General features: G+C 56.8%; 1 protein-coding gene across 3 annotated transcripts in view; it reads left to right on the top strand.

The window, feature by feature from the left end:
* The window catches only part of PER2 (period circadian regulator 2), a 37,829-nt gene extending 23,877 nt beyond the window's left edge, over nucleotides 1-13,952 (top strand). For 2 of the 3 annotated variants that reach the window (XM_057746042.1, XM_057746043.1), the window contains 10 exons: nucleotides 446-530; nucleotides 1,013-1,175; nucleotides 1,263-1,375; nucleotides 2,151-2,315; nucleotides 3,300-3,554; nucleotides 5,574-6,394; nucleotides 7,471-7,657; nucleotides 8,588-8,780; nucleotides 9,712-9,862; nucleotides 11,721-13,952. In XM_057746042.1, the coding sequence (XP_057602025.1) occupies nucleotides 446-530; nucleotides 1,013-1,175; nucleotides 1,263-1,375; nucleotides 2,151-2,315; nucleotides 3,300-3,554; nucleotides 5,574-6,394; nucleotides 7,471-7,657; nucleotides 8,588-8,780; nucleotides 9,712-9,862; nucleotides 11,721-11,867 (2,280 nt within the window). In that variant the 3' untranslated portion in view covers nucleotides 11,868-13,952. Of the gene's footprint in view, nucleotides 1-445; nucleotides 531-1,012; nucleotides 1,176-1,262; nucleotides 1,376-2,150; nucleotides 2,316-3,299; nucleotides 3,555-5,573; nucleotides 6,395-7,470; nucleotides 7,658-8,587; nucleotides 8,781-9,711; nucleotides 9,863-11,720 lie in introns of those variants that run through there. The other variant, XR_009055142.1, reaches the window with a different exon arrangement.
* The last annotated feature ends 3,687 nt before the right edge of the window (nucleotides 13,953-17,639 follow it).

Genomic DNA, 17,639 nt, shown 5'->3' with positions numbered 1-17,639 from the left:
TCCCTCCGTGTGCGTCCTCTGTGACTGCAGTTACAGAGAACTTTAAAAACAGCCCTTGCCGGGACCCAGCCTTTCCGACCTCAGCAGCTTCTAGCTGCTTGAAACTCAGCTCAGCTGGGACTCACTCTGTACCCTTGAAAGGGTGAGAGCAGCTGCAAACCGTGGCTGAAGGTTTGGGTGAAAATTGTTTAAAACGATGAAGCAAGCAAAAGTGAAGATTTAGCTGTAGGGTTAGGGTTAGAAAGAAGAAAGTGTAACCTGCCCTTCACTTTGTTTCTTATTATTCTTCAGAATCATAAAATCTACTTTACCCAGTTCTGCATTTCAGATCTCATTCAGAACTTGCTTTTCTGTTGCTGGGCTTAATTCAGTTTCTCTTCCTAGCTGGGGCTGGGGCTGCAGGGTCTCCCCGGGCGCATAATATGTTCATTTGTTTTTCTTCAAGGAGATTTGTAAAAATGGTAACAAGGTCAAAAGCAAAAGTCATTACCCTGGTGAATCCGGAGAACCAAAGAGCAGGTCTGCTGCAGGTAAGACATGATCCAGCGCTTCCTTCGCGAGACTTGGGCGTGGCGAGTGGGGAGACAGCAGGCCTGCACTTGGGCGTGGCGAGTGGGGAGACAGCAGGAGTGCTCACGCAGCTACTGTTATAATTGTTACTGCCTCCCCGAGGCAGCGAGTGTTGAATGACCGTAAAGCGCCTGAAATCTTATTGGCTCTGAAAGTTTCCGGAGTTTAAGTAAGAACTGACCTTTCCCACTGCGGAGTCCCTGACCCTGGGGACAGGCAGGACTGCGTGCCGCAGAGAGAGGACCCTCCAGGGTGCCCCTGCGGACAGCCCAGCAGCACTGGCCCAGCAGGGCTGCATGAATACCAGGCTGTCATACACGTCTGTGAAGCATATTCTGAGCCGCCAGTCTTATCTTTAGGTAGAATTAAAATGCTTTACAAACACAGAGTGTGCTCTGGGGGAAACAAGGTTCAACTGAAAGAACAATGTTTTCTCCTCCAGAAATGCAAAGCAGTTCCCCGGCTCAGGTGAAAGCTGTCCCGGCTGCAGGAAAGGACAGCTCCGGGGCCAGCCTGCCCGAGGCCGGCCTGCCCGAGGAGCTGGCCTGCAAGAACCCGCCCGCCGGCTCCTACCAGCAGATCAGCTGCCTGGACAGTGTCATCAGGTGCGGCCCTCCTGGCCTCCCTGACCGCCCAGCTGCTCACGCTGGCGGGTTCTCTGTGACATGAAGCCCTTTCGGACCCGCCCGCAGGTACCTAGAGAGCTGCAGTGAGGCCGCCACCCTGAAGAGGAAGTTCCCGGCACACCTCCCCGCACCGAAGGCCAGTGACAAGCGCAAGGCCACTGGCGGGCCGCAGGCCGCAGGTAGCTGGTTTGTTTGAGCTGTTAACTGCGGGATAACTTAGACCCTCTCTGGTGGGATTAGGCACCGTTTCAGGTTCCCAGAGCCCCTTCTTCCTCCTGCGCGATTCTGAGCGGCTTCAGGGGTACAGGATGGGGGTTCCGGCCATGTTTTAAATGACCAAAGTGGCTCAAAACTTTCTCACGAGCTGGCGGTAAAGGTGGTTCTGGACTTTGAGGACAGGACCCCCTGGGGCTGCGGGAGGCCCGGGCCTCTCAGGGTGTCATTCGTGGGCAGGCCCACGTCCACGGCGTCTCAGAGGAGCACTGGCCTCAGAGCGTCCGATGAGACCTCAGGCCCCGCACACGTGTGGGCATTGCCAGGGGTCATCTCCAGGAGCAGAAGTGGGTCTCCCGTTGTTGGTAGGCGCCCGGGCGACCGGACAGGTGTGCCCTGGTGGGGTCTGGCCCCGCCCGCGGGGGCGGAGTGCCATCTGCCTGCCCGCCTCGGCAGACGGGCCCACAGCAGGGGCCCTGACTCGGGGCGCCGCAGCCCCTGCCACCCGCCTCCTCCCAGAGGACCCAGAGGTCCGGGTGTCCTTGTTCCCATTTCAGAATCTCCTCTGCTCCGTCGTCCCCGTGAGTAGACACCTGAGGACCCCGGGTCACCTGCCAGGACGTGTGCAGACCTGCAGCCACCCCCCCCCCCCCCCGGACTGGAGTGCCACGCGGCCTCCACGCGTCTTATCCCGGCAGTTCGTTTTTATCACATTGTCTGCCTCTGTTTTCTCTCATGAAGAGACGGCATCGCCCTCCGTGGTGAACAGCCCCGCGGACGGCGGCACGCGCGCGGCCCCGCTGGCGCTGCCCGGCAAGGCGGAGAGCGTGGCGTCGCTCAGCAGCCAGTGCAGCTACAGCAGCACCCTCGTGCACGTGGGCGACAAGAAGCCGCAGCCCGAGCTCGGTAGGCTCGCCGCTCCCTGCGCGCCGTCAGGAGCCGCCTGGCTTTCGCAGCAGAGATGGGACGCTCTGACTGCCGTCCTCAGATTCTCTTCAGGTGTATCCAAGTGCAGAAGGACCTTCCTAGCCCAATAAGGGGGGTGGGAGGGGGGTCCAGGAAATCCAGTGCAGGGCCGGGGGGAGGGGGCACACCGGTCCTGGCCCCCGCTGCGCTCTGGCTCCACCTGCAACGGGTGTCTGCTCAGGTGTCCACACGGAGGGGCCCCCAGGACTGAGCAGGAGGCCCAGGACTCTCCCTTCTTTGGAGCCAAGACAACCCTGGGGGCGAGCACCCCCCAACCTCCCCGCCTCTGCGGACGGGATGGCGAGCCTTGCCCTCCCCTGCCTGAGGACAGGAGCCAGTACGGGTCATAACAGCTGGACACCAAGGGTGTCGTGCTGGGCCCTCCTTCAGACATCATGAGTAAAACAAATCCTGAATTCATTCTTTGCTTGGAAGAGGGGCGTGATGAGGGGAGGCGTTCACGTCAGGGGGTCTGCGTCCAGCCCCTTTCGGGAGGGTTCGTGGTCCCACCTGCCCCATCCTGTCTGCGCCCACAGTTCCACTGACCACACTGTCAAGCCCGTGGTCCTGAGCCGGCACGGGGCCGTGCAGCAGCCTTAGTCTCTCGTGCTCCGAAAGCACGAGACAGCCTGGCGCGTCTTCTGCATCAGAGGCTGAAGGACACCGAGGTGCCCCCAGCTCAGAGCACTGACCCCGGAGCCCCCTGGGGCACGGGGCCTCCTGCCCCTGCTCTTTGCCCTTTGTTCTTCACTCTCTCAGAAAGCTAAACAAGTACATCAAGGATTTTGTCCCCGTGCGGTGGGCCTCGTGAAGGGATCTCACATGTGAATGATTTCTAGTCTTCGTAGGTGCAGTATGCATGTTTTCAGTTGTTTTAAAATAGAAGGGCCCTTGCAGACCAGAGCTGTGCGTCTTCTGTTACAGAGATGGCAGAAGATGCTGCCAGCGTGCCCGAGTCTCTGGAATGCCTGGCGGGCCCTGCGCTGCCCTGCGGCCTCGGCCAGGAGAAGGAGCCCTTTAGGAAGCTGGGCCTCACCAAGGAAGTGCTGGCCGCCCACACCCAGAAGGAGGAGCAGAGCTTCCTGCTAAAGTTGAAAGAAATAAGAAAACTCAATGTTTTCCAGTCTCGCTGCCATTATTACTTACAAGAAAGATCCAAGGGGCAGTCGAGTGAAAGAGGTGAGTGGTAGTACCCGAACTAAAAGTGGATTCTTTTTAACTTTATTCCTTATGCTGCTGAGCCCAGTGCTGCTTTCAGGAGGGGAAATGTCTCCAGCCTGGGACACGTGGGTTTGTAAGAAGCTGTTGGAACTTGACCAGCGATGCTCTCAAGGATGTCACCTGTGCTCCCAAGGGAACGATGCTATAAATAGCAGTGACGGTCCCAGGCCAGCCCCCTGTGGAACGCAAGGTGGGGCGGTTGCAGTGCTGCCGTGTCAGTCATTTCTTGCCTGGGCAACTTCGAGGAACCAGAGACCCTACCCCGCCTTCCCACCCAGACAAGATCCCCAGAGAACCAGGGGGACTCATTCACCACACAGAGAAGGAGCACTTGGTGTCAGGCTCCTGAGGAAGGAGGGAGCGCTGGATGACACCCCAGGAGGGAATGGTGCCCTTCTCCCCAGGCGGGTTGGCCTCGGTGCTGGGCTGCAGACTCCCAGGCCAGACAGAGTCCGGGGGTGCATGAAGTCACCCTTTAGGCCAAGAGCCACCAGGAGGTCACAGGGCAAGGGATGAAGTGGAACAGGTCAGCTTCCCTGCCCCATTTCTGGTCCAAGAGCCTGGCTCCCAACCCCCAGCCACCTTCCCAGGTCCCATGGACAGGGCCAAGCTAATTGGAGATGCCATCTCTTCCCTGGGCTCCCAGGTCCTGGCACAGGGATCATAGCTGGTGCTAGTGAGCCGGGAGCCACACACCACGAGGACCCAGCGCCCCCTGGTCTGGGCAGACACACTGAAACAAACGTCCCAGAGCAAGAGGCTGACCCTCTCCTCGAGGATTTTATCTTTTCTTCTCCCTTCCTCCTTCCTCCCCAGACCCAGGGTTACTGCTAGTGCATAGGGAACCTCTGTGGAAATCAGGAAACAGTGCCACCCCTCACCACCGTAGTCCTGGCTTGGTGCAGAATTCCAGCCCCCTCCTTGCCCCCTGGGGCCCGCAGTTTGTGCAGTGCACAGACTACACAGCTGTCCACAGCAGCCCTGCCCAGACCTGGTGTGGCATCCCAGGAGCCCAGTGCTGTAGCGCCTGGTCCCAGCAGGGGACAGGTTCCCTGTAGGAAGAACACGAGGCAGAGAGGCTGAATGGCCAGACCTCCACCCGCTGAGCAGTTTGCCTTGGGCCCCTTTGCCTTTAGCATGTGGCACAGCCACGAGGGGACGTCCCCGCACTGCGGCTGCAGGAGCCCCGAGTTACCCTCTGTGCCGTGAGGGGTAAAGCTGAGGTTCCTGGGACCCGTCCCATTGTCTTTCCCCCCACCAAGCTTGGCGCGACCCCCAGCCCCACAGTACTCCCAGCGCCGGCCATGCCCAGGGAGTTGGGGCGACCTGCCCAGTGTCCCGTGTGTCCCTGTCGAGTCCTTCCAGCCTCGTGAGGAAGGCCCTCTCGGCAACAGTTGTCATCAGAGAGGAAGACCTTGGTTTCCGGGGCGGGTGTTGCTTCCGCCCTTCGGCTCCCCTGGGGTGGAGTCCCAGACCAACTTGGCAGGGGACGCAGGGAGCAGCTCTTCGTAAGAAACGGCAGTGATAACACTCGTGAAATTGACAGATAAGGTTAGATGAGATCAGGGGTTCTGCCTTAAGATTTCACAGACCGCTGCTGGGGAACAGCCTCAACTTGCCAGCTTCCTTACTGTTTTGGACAAATAAAACCTTAATATCACTTATGAATATCACCTTATGAAAGAAAGGGCATTTTAATATGAGAAGAGAGGAAGGAATGTGATCCTGCAACAGAGGGCGGTCCTTTAAATTGATTGAATCTAGTTTTACGAAAACCTAACATTTTGCCCTTTTCCTCACGTCACTGAGGGTCCGGGAAGCCCGGATGGCGGCCCCACGAGCCCGAGGCCGGCGTTTGGGAGGGCGGGACTGTTGAATTGGGAGGTGCCTTCAAGTTTCTGAGGTTCTACAGATCTCTGACAATTGAGAAAACATAATTTTTGCATTTTAATTCTTGTTGTTTTCCTATTATTTTAGCTGCTCCTGGACTAAGAAATACCTCTGGAATAGAGTCATCTTGGAAAAAAGCTGGGAAGAACAGAAAACTGAAGTCCAAACGGGTCAAGCCTCGAGACTCCTCGGGGAGCACTGGGTCTGGAGGGCCCGTGCCCCAGCGGCCGCCACTGGTGGGCCTGAACGCCACAGCCTGGTCTCCGTCGGACACGTCCCAGTCCAGCTGCCCCGCGATGCCCTTGCCTGCTCCAGCGCCCGCTTACTCCCTGCCCGTGTTTCCAGCCCCAGGAGTGGTGCCGGCGCTGGGGACCGTGGCAGCAGCGCCCGGGGCTGCCCACGCCGGCTTCCCGGTGCCCGTGGACGCCCAGCACGAGTTTGCGGCCCAGCCGCCGCCGTTCACCAGCCCCTTGGCGCCGGTCATGGCCTTGGTCTTCCCCAGCTACTCCTTCTCCCCGGTGACCCCGAGCCTGCCCCCTGCCTTCTTCCCTGGCCAGCCGCACCTTCCGTCCGAGGGGATTCCTGCCTCACAGCCGGAGTTCCCCGGGCGGACCTCACCCCCCAGGCAGCCATACGTGCGTCCCCGGGCAGAGAGTGGGCTGCCTGCGTCGTGCGTGGCCACCCCGGCCACCCCACCCTCAGCCACGGGGCCGGCGGGCAGGACCTCACCGCCGCTCTTCCAGTCCCGGGGGAGCTCACCCCTGCAGCTCAACCTGCTGCAGCTGGAGGAGGCCCCCGAGGGCAGCTCTGTGGCCGCGGGGACCTTGGCAACTGTGGGGACCGCAGGATCGGGGCCCGACTGCAAGCCTGGCTTGTCCTGGGACCGGCAGCCCAAGGCACCCCCGACCGTAAGCATCTCCCGGTGCCCTTTGTCTAAGGCAGGCGCAAACACGTGTGTCCTCACCTCAGACGTGGGCAGTCCCCACGTGAGGTTACTACCAAACCATTTCAATTCTGACATAAATACACGTGCCAGAAGTGAACGTTTTCCAGGTAAAAGACCCTATCGGACCCGTGAGTTTTTATTGTCTTGGAATCTGAAGGGAGAAAGAGACTGTCTGATGGTGGATGCAGGGTCCAAATAGGCGAGGGGACTCCACGACTGGACTCGTTGTCCTGGGCCTCCTAGTTTTAAATGCATACTTGGAGGATAGAGCACAGTCAGGTTGAAGGCCAGAATGGAGGCCTCGGAGGGCAGCTGGCAGCAGGGGCCCCCAGTGAAGGAGCAGGGCCGGAGGGAACGGGACACCAATGCCAGGGGTGCCCGTCCTCCTGAGTCTTGAGGGACGCTGGCCTGCACCTTTCTCGGCTGAGCAAATTGTAGTTTGATTTCCAACGAATGCTTCTGTGTTCTGAGGGGTTAGGTGTGTGGTAGCACCCGCTGAGGCCCTGCGATCCACGGGCCCTCCGAGGAGGGAGCGGCGTGGGGTCCCCTGCCCGTGCTCCCGGGAGAGGCAGTGGGAGCAGGGTGGCTCTCTCAGCACCTCTGCTGACTCCTGGGCCTACAGTCTGGGCTCCAAGGATTGGAGGATGGGGGCGCTCCCAGGCCAGGCCCCCTCATGCCCATGCCCGTCCCCGCTCTGGGGGTGCAGGAAGCTGGAGCCCTGCCGCTGTGACAAGCAACCTTTGGATGCCCTAAAGGCGCTTTCCTGTTTCTGTGTCCACTTCGGCGGTGGAACAAGCATAAGACTTTTTCCCCAGAGATCCAAGAGCTGCCATCTTTAGTGGGACTCTCCCAAAATGTACTAACATGGTGTCCATCCCACCACTGAGCGTCTCACTGTGGTCTCAGGAACCACAGGGCCTCTGCGTGTGGCACGTGACGTCAGGGCCAGCGGCCCGAGGAGGGAACATGCCTGCTCTGTCCCTGGGAGTCTGGTGCAGACGAGACCCCTGACTTGGTGTCTCCTCCCTGTTCCCGAAGTGCGGCGAGCCCGTGGATGCCCAGAACAGCGACGCCCTGTCCTCATCCAGCGGTCTGCTCCAGCTCCTGCTGCATGAGGACCTCTGCTCGGCCACGGGCTCTGCCCTTTCTGGGAGCGGGGCCTCTGCCACCTCCTGTTCCCTGGGTTCCGGCTTGCTGGGCTGCGATGTGTCCAGAAGTGGGACAGGTATGTGGGTGGTGGCGCTGGGAGCACGTCGGGGTTGGGGGGCGGGTTGGAGGCATGTTTTAGGCATTTGGAAGATTTTCACGTGATACACCTGGGTGTCCTTGACTCTCCGCACCCCAGGGAGCCAGTTGCCCCAAAGCCCACAGGCTGGCGTGTGCAGGGCCCAGCGTCGGATGCAGCCTGGCTCCTGACATCCAGGCATCCAGCTGCACCCCGAGCGGCTCCCCGGAGCACGCGGCAGCTCAGATAGGCAGCTGGGCTCCCGCCCATGCAGACAGCGGCCCTGGCCAGTCCCCGTTCCCTCTGCTGCCAGTCACTCTGGAGGTCAGCGGCCCTGGCTGGCCTGTCCCTGGGGCTCCCGGCTGTGCAGGAGGGTGGCAGTGGTTCACCTTCCTGAGTGAGCTCCCTGGTGAGAACCTAGTGTGAGGACTCGTGCTTTACCCACCAGGGTCATTCAGGTGTGATCTGGAATCCCCCCACAGGAGCAGCACACACTCTCCCCAAACTGTGAGACCCCTGCCTCCCTGAAGTGAGGGACCCCTCGCCCGGCAGGAGGCCCACCAGGAAGGGCTCCAGGCCAACGGCCTGCCACTCACCAAGGAGGCTTCTCTGTGGTCTGGCTTAGTCAGGAGGTGGTGAGCCTGGGAGAGAAGAGCACAGCTTCTAAGATGTGGCCCCCCCTGGACTGCTCGGGGCCTCCCCAGGAGAGAATCACCTCCGTGGTACCCGCTGATATCCCGTTTTTAAATTATCCATACAGTTTGAGAATTGGAAAGAGAAGGGAGACGCCACCCACCCAGGCACTAGTTAGCAAGGAAAGCTGCGCAGCTGCCCCAGGTCACCGTAGGTTTACAGGAGCGCAGCGTGCACGGGCAGCGTGCCCGTCAGGGCTGCGACCTGCCGCTCTCGCCACACTCTGTGTTTCTAAAGGCAGCAGCGACACAAGTCGCACCAGCAAGTATTTTGGAAGCGTCGACGCGTCAGAGACCAACCACAGAGCGGACGTGAAGGCGGGCGTGCGGGAGAGCGCGCGCCTCCTCACGCGCGTCCGCCAGGACCCCGTCTGGCTGCTCATGGCTGACCCAGACGACCGCGTCATGATGACCTATCAGCTGCCTCCGCGGTAATGTGCGCCGCCACCTGGGGCCGGTGAAGGGTGGGCTCGGGGTTCCCCGCACAGCAGGGCCGGGGGCCTCCGCGGTAGCCTTGTCTCACGTGGAGCTGAGTGCACCGGTAGAAGCGGGGCTCCTGTGGACGGAGCCCCGCAGAGTGACCTGCGGCAGGCCTCCAGGACGGCAGGCTCTGGGGACCCCCGGTGTCACACGATGTTGACAAAGCATTTGTACCAATGCCTTTTTCTCTGTGGTCAGTGGCGTGTGTGTGTGTGTGTGTGTGTGTGTGTCTGTCTGTCTGTCTGTCTGTCTGTCTTAGAGATGCAGAAAACAAGAGTCGAGGTGGGTGACCAGCCCAGGCTGCCGGCTGCTCTGTAGGGACCTGGGTCTGTGCCTCAGCTCTGACTGCTCCAAGGAACCTGGAACCTGTCAGGGTGCCTGCCCTTGCGCAGTGCCTCCTCAGTGAGGGGAGCTGGGGGATGGGGGAGGAAGGATGGAGGGACTGATTAACCCTGAGTCTCAGAAGAGCCAGGCCTCTGGGCCTGGGGAGCCCAGGGCTCCATCTCCAGGGCTCCTGTGAGGCGGGCCAGCATTGTCAGGTGGCAGGGGAGGGCTTGTTCACCCACTGCCTCGCTGGTGAGAACCTCCCGGGTGCAGAGCCAAGTGTCTCCAGGTATCCGGCCTCCATGGCTAATCTAAAGTAAAATTAAAATCAGAACTTGGTACATCACTTTCCTAGAAAAACTACAGATTTTTAACTAGGGATATTAAGTGATAGGGTAATTTATTTTAAATGGAAAGGAAATTGACCTTAAACAAAATCACCTAAAATAACATGATTAATACTGGAAGTGTTAGTAGAAAATGAGTATGTTCTTTAAAAAAAAAACATAAACCTTTGAGACATTCTAAAGCTCTCCTGTTTCTAAATATTTCATGAAGAAATGTAGAAAGAGTCCTGCAGGAGGACAGGGAGAAGCTGAAGCTGCTGCAGAGGGTCCAGCCCAGGTTCACGGCTGGGCAGAAGCAGGAGCTGCGTGACGTGCACCCGTGGATGCGGTCGGGCGGCCTGCCCGCGGCCCTCGACGTGGCGGTGAGCTCTGGGACGGGTTTTCTGACGGCGCGTTAAAAGGCGCTGTGATGAGAATGCTCGGTGGTCTTTGCAGCTATTCTGTACATGTAAAACTTCTAGATTAAAAGTTCATTACACAGAAAAAATACCATGACCCTGTTAGGTTTCCTTCAAAGAACTTTCTTCCAATGGCTTTTCAACACTGTTTCCAAAAAGGTCTCCTAAATATCTAATCTCAATCACATGTGGAAATTGAATTTTTTTTCCAATTAAAACGCACACACACACTTCTATCATAAACCCTCAACATCTACGTAGACCATGACGTATCAGTGGGGACAGCAAGTCCCACTAGCTTGACTTTCAAGGTGGATGGAAACCAGCTCCTTCCCATCACCTGCAGCATCAGCACCCCGGTCCACAGCACGGTGCTGCTTCACCTGATTGTCGCAGTAGCCTCCCAGCTGCACTCTGTTCCGCTGTGTCTCCTACGGTGAGATCACGTCATCCCTCAGCTCTGAGCCCTTCCAGCAGTGCCCCACCTCAATCAGAATAAATTGCTGCAAAGCCATAAAAATACGACCCCCCCCACACACACACACAGATCCCATCTCCCCTCACTCCCTCCTCTCCAGTGTTCCCTGAAATCATCGGGCAGGCTTCTGCCTCAGGCCCTTTGCACCAGCCCTTCCCTCTGCTTGGCATCCTCTTTCCTTGGGCAGACACATGGCTTACTCTGGCTTCCCTCAAGTCTTTTCTCACCTGCTGCTGTGTCATTTATCTAATGCTGCATAGCAAATAACCCCAAAACTCAGTAGCTTAAAGTAATAATCATTTATTATCTCCCACTGTTTCTTTGGGTTGGGAGCTTAACAGCAGCTTTGCTGGGTGGTTCTGACTCAGGCTCTCTCCTGAGGTTGAAGGTGAGATATCGGCTGGGGCTCGAGCCATCTGAAGGCAGGATTGGGGCTGGAGGATCCGCTTCCAAGGAGGTTCCCTTGCCCACCTGCACGTTGTGCTGGCTGTCGGCAGGAGGCCTTTGCTCCTTGCCACGTGGCTCTGTGCACGGGGCTTCTTGGATGTCCTCATGAAATGATCCTGGCCTCCCCAGAGAGCTCTGGGGGGTGGGGGGGCTGCAGTGCCTGTAACAACCCACGTCACCTCCGTCACCTCCTTTTTGTTAGAGGCAGGTCATTGAGTCCAGGCCGGCACCTTCTGAGGAAGCGATGTGAAAGAATTTGTGGGCATCTTTCAAAACCACCCCAGTCACCCTCTCAGTGGCCTTTTCTGAACATCCAGTATAAAATTACAGATGTCCTCACATGCCTCATTCCATGTCCGCCTGGCACGTCCCATCTTTAAATACACCGTGGAGCACTTCTCATTCAGCTACTAGATCACCCCCACTGGGACATGGATTTTCCTCTTTGTTCACTGCTGCATCCCATTGCTTAGAACCTGCCTGGAACACGACAGGTGCTTAACAGATAGTTGGGGAATGAACAAATGAGACAGTACATTGTTGCCATCCCATTTTACAGATTAGAAAACTGAGGCTAGAGAAGGTAGGTAGCAACTCTAGGTTCCACAGGCAGAAAGAGGAGCAGCTGGGACTAGAGCCTCTGGCTGATGCTGTCTCCTTGCTATGCAAAGTCGCCTCTCAGATGAGGGAGGGGCCCGGGGAGCTGGGAGCAGGGACCCCTCAGGAGGAGCTCTGGCTCCTTTGAGAGCAGGCAGGGGTCCCGCAGGCCAGTGACACCTCCTCACCCTTCAGCAGCCTCACAGCTGACATCTGATCGCCTGGACCTCACTCGTCTTGAACTACTTTTTTATACCAAAGATCTCATTTTTATTACTGATTTCCATTTTTTCTTTTAAGGAATGTGTTTACTGTGAAAACAAGGGGAAAGACATTTGTGTGCTGTATGAGGAAGATACCGCTACTCTAGGACTCAGTGAAACAGCTGACACCAAAGAAGAGGAAAACGGACCCTCCCTGAGTCGCAGAACCGAGGGGCAGACATAACCCCCTGCCCAGCGCGGTGGCCAGGGATGGACATTAGATGGCGCTCTGAGGAGAGGCAGGGTCTTCACATGTGTTTCTAATGAAATAGACGGATATACTTACATGGCTTTTTTGTTTTAGAAAAAACCCATAGTTTTCTGAAGGGGTAATTTAAAACCGTGGCGGGTAGGAAAAGTTTGGGAAGAAATAGTTTCTTATATTTATTTAGTTTCTTATATTTAAAATATAAGTATGGAGTTTTCAGGGACGGAGGAAGAGATTTTCATCGTTGTTTAACTTGAGAAAGACTGCCTCCCTCTTTGTACGTGTCGGGGAAGTGTCCTGGGATGGCGATGAGGCCTCTGTCCAGGGCACCCGTGTCCACCGGCTCCCTGTGGGCTGTCCCGAGGCACCACGCCGGGCTGTGACCCACAGCTAGGATGCCACAGCTGACTCCGCACCGAGGGCCCGGCTTTCCAGAGCTTCCCCAGGGGGTGTGTGGATCAGATCAAATTCTGTCCTCTCTGGGGGGCTGCTTTTTATCTAAATTATTTAGTCAGGCTAGATGTTTTTGAAACATACCAAGTGGAGATCACAGCCTCTGCTAATTTTCTTTCCAAATGTTTTGCATTAAATGGTGTGAAGCATAGTTTGGCAGACCAGCAGCTTCAGCTTCAGGTGCGGTAGTGGCAGACATCTCATCTGACGGAGCTTACGTTTGGGGTGAACAAAGTTGAGATGCGCGCTTTGGACTAAAGAAGCCTAGTGGTTTGTGTGGCCCCACCATAGAAATACACATCCTCAGCAATAGGCAGAGCCTTCTGTGAATTCCAGCGTCGTTCTCAGATCCTCCTCAGCCCGGGAGAGCCAGGATGTCCATCAAAACACGTCGTCGGTCATCCCCTTGCCGTGACTTCCCTCTGCAGACCAGGCTTTGATCGCCACACTGGGGACCCACGCGCATGGATGCTTTGATTGGCACTTCCCAGACCTCAGCGCTGGCCCAGCCAAGCCAGCGCTTCCTCCCGAGCGAGCTGGCAGTGGCCTCTGTGTTTTCCAGGGTGCTGTGAGCTCACCGCTCCCACCGCACCTGGGCTGGGATACGGTCCCTCCTTCTTTTCATGAGCCTGACCTCTTTGGTGCAGTTCCAGTCTCTGCGGTGATGTCCACCAGTGTTGCTGGCACTTTCAGGTGAATGGGACACTTGGGGAAGAGGGAGACCAGACTGCCCAACTTTTTGCAAAACCTCATATTGCATCATATATCCCAAAGATTGTTTGGAAAAATGTTATATTGGTCCCTGTAGTGAATGAGAAGTTGCCAGTGATGAAGCAGTTGACTTACAATGGCATCGAATCTGTAGAAACTTAACAGGAAGCAGCTTTTCCCCTGTCCTTGGATGGAGAAGCAGCTACTAGAATAGGTCTCCTTGTCATCCAGTTGGTTTTCATAGTAGAACCATTTTATGCCTGAATATCAGTCCTATTTTTCATAAACTGAAACACAGAAAAAAAATTTTTTTTAATTTACAAAGCAGCATCACCCGCAGATACCCAAGACGAGGTGTGGTCTGTGCGTTTGTGTGGAGATTAGATGCTACAAACTGCTTCCTGCCTCTAAAGTCAGAGCATTAAGGGATTAGACGAGAGTCCAGGTCGCATTGACTTTACCTAAACCCAAGACTGCCAGCACATTCTCTACTGTTAGAGATGTTTACCATCAGCATTATCTTACTATTAATGTATATTCATTGATTGTTAACTGCTGTGTAGCTTCAATGTGGGCTAAGTTGACAGTAGGAGCATTTTGTGAAATTGTTTACACGGTGCCACGCATCGGGTCTTACGTTTTCTTTAGTATGTGTGCTTACCCGGGTGTTATAAAGAACTTCTCGATTTTAAACTGAGCCTTCTTTTTAATATATTCCTAGAAAGATATGTAAATAAGCTCTCAGAGTCTGTGTAACAACGTGTTAAGCCTTGCCGGACAAGTGGTTTGTTTATGTGCAAACCAGACTTTCTTCACCCAGTGCAATATGTTTGTTGGACTGCTTGTGTCTTTTTATGACTTTTTTGCCTTTTAGAAAATTGGTAAATAAAGCAAGTATATTTTTATTTTTGTGTGTATTTTTAATGTAGCACAGAGGACTAGGAACTTGAGGTCTAAGATCATCTGTGTCTCTGACATGCAGCCCCACCCCAGTGAACTCCCAGTGATACAGATCTAATCCTGGAGTCCCGTCCGCCCACGGTTTTTCACCCACAGATGAGGAGTAGGGCCACTCAGCTCAGCCCCTGGTCCCCCATCTACTCTGCGGTGGCCTCAGGCACCTGCTGCATTCTCTTCCCACCGCTCTGGGGTAGTCTGTCCCACCAGGGCTGGCTGGCTGCATGCTGGCCACAGGGCTGAAGGCAGTCTGAAGCATCTGGAGCCAGAAAGGCCTATGTCCTCATCAGAGGTGATACAGGCAGCACCCTGTCCTTCCTTCCACAGTGATGAAGCCAGGCAAGGCCTGGTTAAAACAGTGGAGGCCTGCTCCCTGCCCCCTCTTCCTCCTACTTTTCACCCCAGGACCATGTCGTGATGTCGGAGCAGGGAGATGAATGGATCCTGGACCTGGTGCCCAGCCTCCCAGAAGCACCCCGAGCAGGAGGGAGGGCTCAACTCTGCCTCCTGTCTTAGCTGCCTAAATCCATGCGGTGACCAGAGCGTGGGGAGGCAAAGTCCTCCTGGTGAGCACGGAGGCCTCTGCAAACCCCCTAAGTAGCCAGATTTCACTGAACGTCTGAGTGCCTTCGGGGGCTCTTAACTACATTTTTGTCGACCATATAATCCCAAGGGCACCCCCTCTTCTTTATTTCCAAACCAAAAGGAGTTTCTCCAAGCCTCTGGGCTGATTGCCCACAAGGGCCTGGACATTCATAGGCTGGCCACTGCCTTTGTTCCCTGGGGATTTATGGCTTGCCACCCCTGCCGCTAACTGGTCCCCCTGTAGCCACTGCAGCGCTGCCTAGCCTCTGTCGGCCTCTGTTTTGGGATATGAGGGGATCAAAGAGCCCAAATGCTCAGGAAGTCTGTGCTCAGGCAACCTTTGAAGGTGGAATCAGTCCAAGGGACAAATGGCAGGAAGTGGGTCTGCTAGGGGAAGCCATGCAAAGAAGGGAAAAAGGGCGTGGTGGTCCTGAGATGCAGCAGCCAGGCTTCTGGGAGGAAAAGGCCAAGCCAGCCAGCCAATGGGCCCTCTAAAGGAAACTGAGGCTGACTGCAAAGATGCGACCTTGGGCAACTTCCAGTCTAACCAAGGCTTTTGCTGACTCACACATCCTGCTCTATCCCTATACTTTTTCCCCCAAGGGTACTTGGTCAGACTAAGGCATATCCCAGTACTTAATTTCTCCTCCTTTCAACTCTAGACAACATTCCTCAACACCCTCCCACCCCACCCCATGTAAGGCAAGGCTTTTGAGGTCCCTAGCCCTTGTTTCAGCCTCCTTCCTTCTCCTGAGAACTGTCACCTGTCCTTTTGTTTCCTTGCCTTTTCTATAAACTGACTCTAAATGTTGAAACCCTATGAACAGTGTTACACTGCTGTGACTGTGAAAGAATTGGCTGCTGGGGTAAGTAAGTGCTAAGATTACATTTCTCTTGTTGGGCAGCTTTTTGTTTTTCCCAGAGTTCCTAGTTGCCTTTCACTTTTTGCTTGCACCATGTGCCTTTATCATTCCTCCTGCACCTCCCACGTTCAGCTCCCCATCCAATCAGGAAAGGATGAATAGTTTTTTCCCAGAGGCCTTCCCCAGAGCCCTGATCATCCTGTTCCAATATAAACTGCCTTTCCTGGAGAGCATTCTAAAATACTTGTTTGGTTGTATTCAAACAATATAATCAGTAATGGGAAGGGTGTGAATCAGAGTGCAAGAAATATCACTGAATTTATTTTTCCACATCTGAGTTCCTCAAAGTAGTGGAAACAACTGTAGTTCCTTGAGGTGGGGGTGGGATCTCCTTTCCTGGGGTGATGTCTAAATGGTGAAGAAAAGTAGAGTTATAGACCAGCTATTGACTCTCTTGGGGTCCACTACTAAAGCCCCTCCCCCACTCCGTCAGTCCTCCACTAGGAGTAGAGGGGGAAGGGCAGTCGGGTCTCTGACTGGGGAAGAGACCTGACTGCAGGGCAAGATAGGAGGAAGAGAGCTAAACTTTCTGGCTCGTGGGGGAGACTGAAGACAACACGGGGTGATTGAAGGAAAAGAGCAGGTTCATATCTGGGTGAGCAGTGCAGGTCTGGGGCAGTCCCAGGGCCCTGCTCACAGAAAAGCAAGGAGACAGCCAGGTGAGAATCAGCAGAAGGAGTTCCCAGGTAGTTTAGAAGTCAGCGCGGTGACTTTGGGAACCACCAAGCCTCTCACCTGCCCTACCTGTGGAGGTCCCCTGGTGGGGAGCATGGAGTGAGACAGCCACCTGAGGGGCTGCCACATCCACCTTCAGGTGGCTGGGGGCACGGGTGGGTGTCTGTGGCCTGGTTCTACCACCCCACCACACGGCAGTCCCTGGATTTTTCTTGCCCCTGCTGCTTTTCAGCCAGGCTTGGGACACGCCTCTTTCCTACCCGCCCAGTGCTTCTGCTAGGCCAGGCTCTGTGCTGGGGGTATGTAAGGGGTCCTCAGTCAGACTGTGCCTGGTCAGGGATGCTTATAACCTGGAGGGGCACAGACCAGACCCTGACGATCCCAGTCCCGGGAAAGGAAGCAGAGGATTGGGTAAGGGTGCAGTGCTACTCTAGAGCAGGTTGGCTCCCACTGGGTAGATGGACAGGGAAGCTGAGACCTGAACAGTGAGGAGATAGCCACGGAAGGGAGATCCCAGCGTGTTCCAGGTGTAAGGCTCTGTGTGTGCAAAGGCCCGGCGGCCTGAAGGCAAACTGGTATTCTGGTTCTGCCAGGAGACGGTGTGGACCTAAGCCAGCAGAACTGGGGCCAGGCTGCCGTCTCCAGGGCTCGGCCCGACCGCCCATGCACCCCACCCGCAGGGAGGCTGGGCCGGCAGATGGACGGCCGGCCGTGGGGGTGGCGGTCGTCTGGCGGACACAGGCGCACCCACCGCCCGCGCCCGCCCGAGGGACAAAGCGGCGGAGACAAAGGCGCGGCCAACACCTGTCGCTCTTGGCCGGGCTGCTGCTTTTCTCCGCCCGAAGCGCCTGCAGCTGCCAACTGTCACGGGCATCAAGTTACGGGGACCAGACGGCGGCCTCCGCCAGCCGGGCGGGGGAGCGGGGGGGGGGAAGGGAGCAGAGGGGGCCGGGGAGGAGGACGAGGGCGACAGGAGGCGGGAGGCGGGCCGGGGCGAACGAACGGGGTGCTGGATCAGGCAAGGGCGTGCGGGGGTGACAGCCGGGGGTGGGGTGGGGAAAGGGCGCATAGCGGTGGGTGCTGAGGGGGGAAGGGAGTGAAGGGGCGTCGGGGAGCGAGGGGGACTAGAAGGGGACAGCGGGACTCCAGGGGTGAGGGCGATGGTCACCAGGAGGGAACAGACGGCCTGTGGGGGCGGGGGATGCCCGGGAAGGGGCGCCTAGAGACGGAGCGGTGCGGGCGCGCCTGCGGACCCCGCCCCGCTAGGACCCCTGGGCCGGCTGAAGGCGGCGTCGAGGTTCGGGTGTCAGGACCCACACGTCCGCAAGGACCGAAGGGGGCCAAGGGCCCGCTCCCACCCCCGCCGCCCTGTGGGCCCTCACCTCCCCGCGACTCTGCAGCCACCCCAGCCCGACCTGTAGCTCCCTGCAGGTCGGGAGCCCGC

The sequence above is a fragment of the Hippopotamus amphibius genome, chromosome 8 (assembly GCF_030028045.1).
Source record: "Hippopotamus amphibius kiboko isolate mHipAmp2 chromosome 8, mHipAmp2.hap2, whole genome shotgun sequence".
NCBI classification, from domain to species: domain Eukaryota; kingdom Metazoa; phylum Chordata; class Mammalia; order Artiodactyla; family Hippopotamidae; genus Hippopotamus; species Hippopotamus amphibius.
The sequence above is the reverse complement of the archived record's forward strand: the minus strand, read 5'-3'. Positions and strand labels throughout refer to the sequence as shown.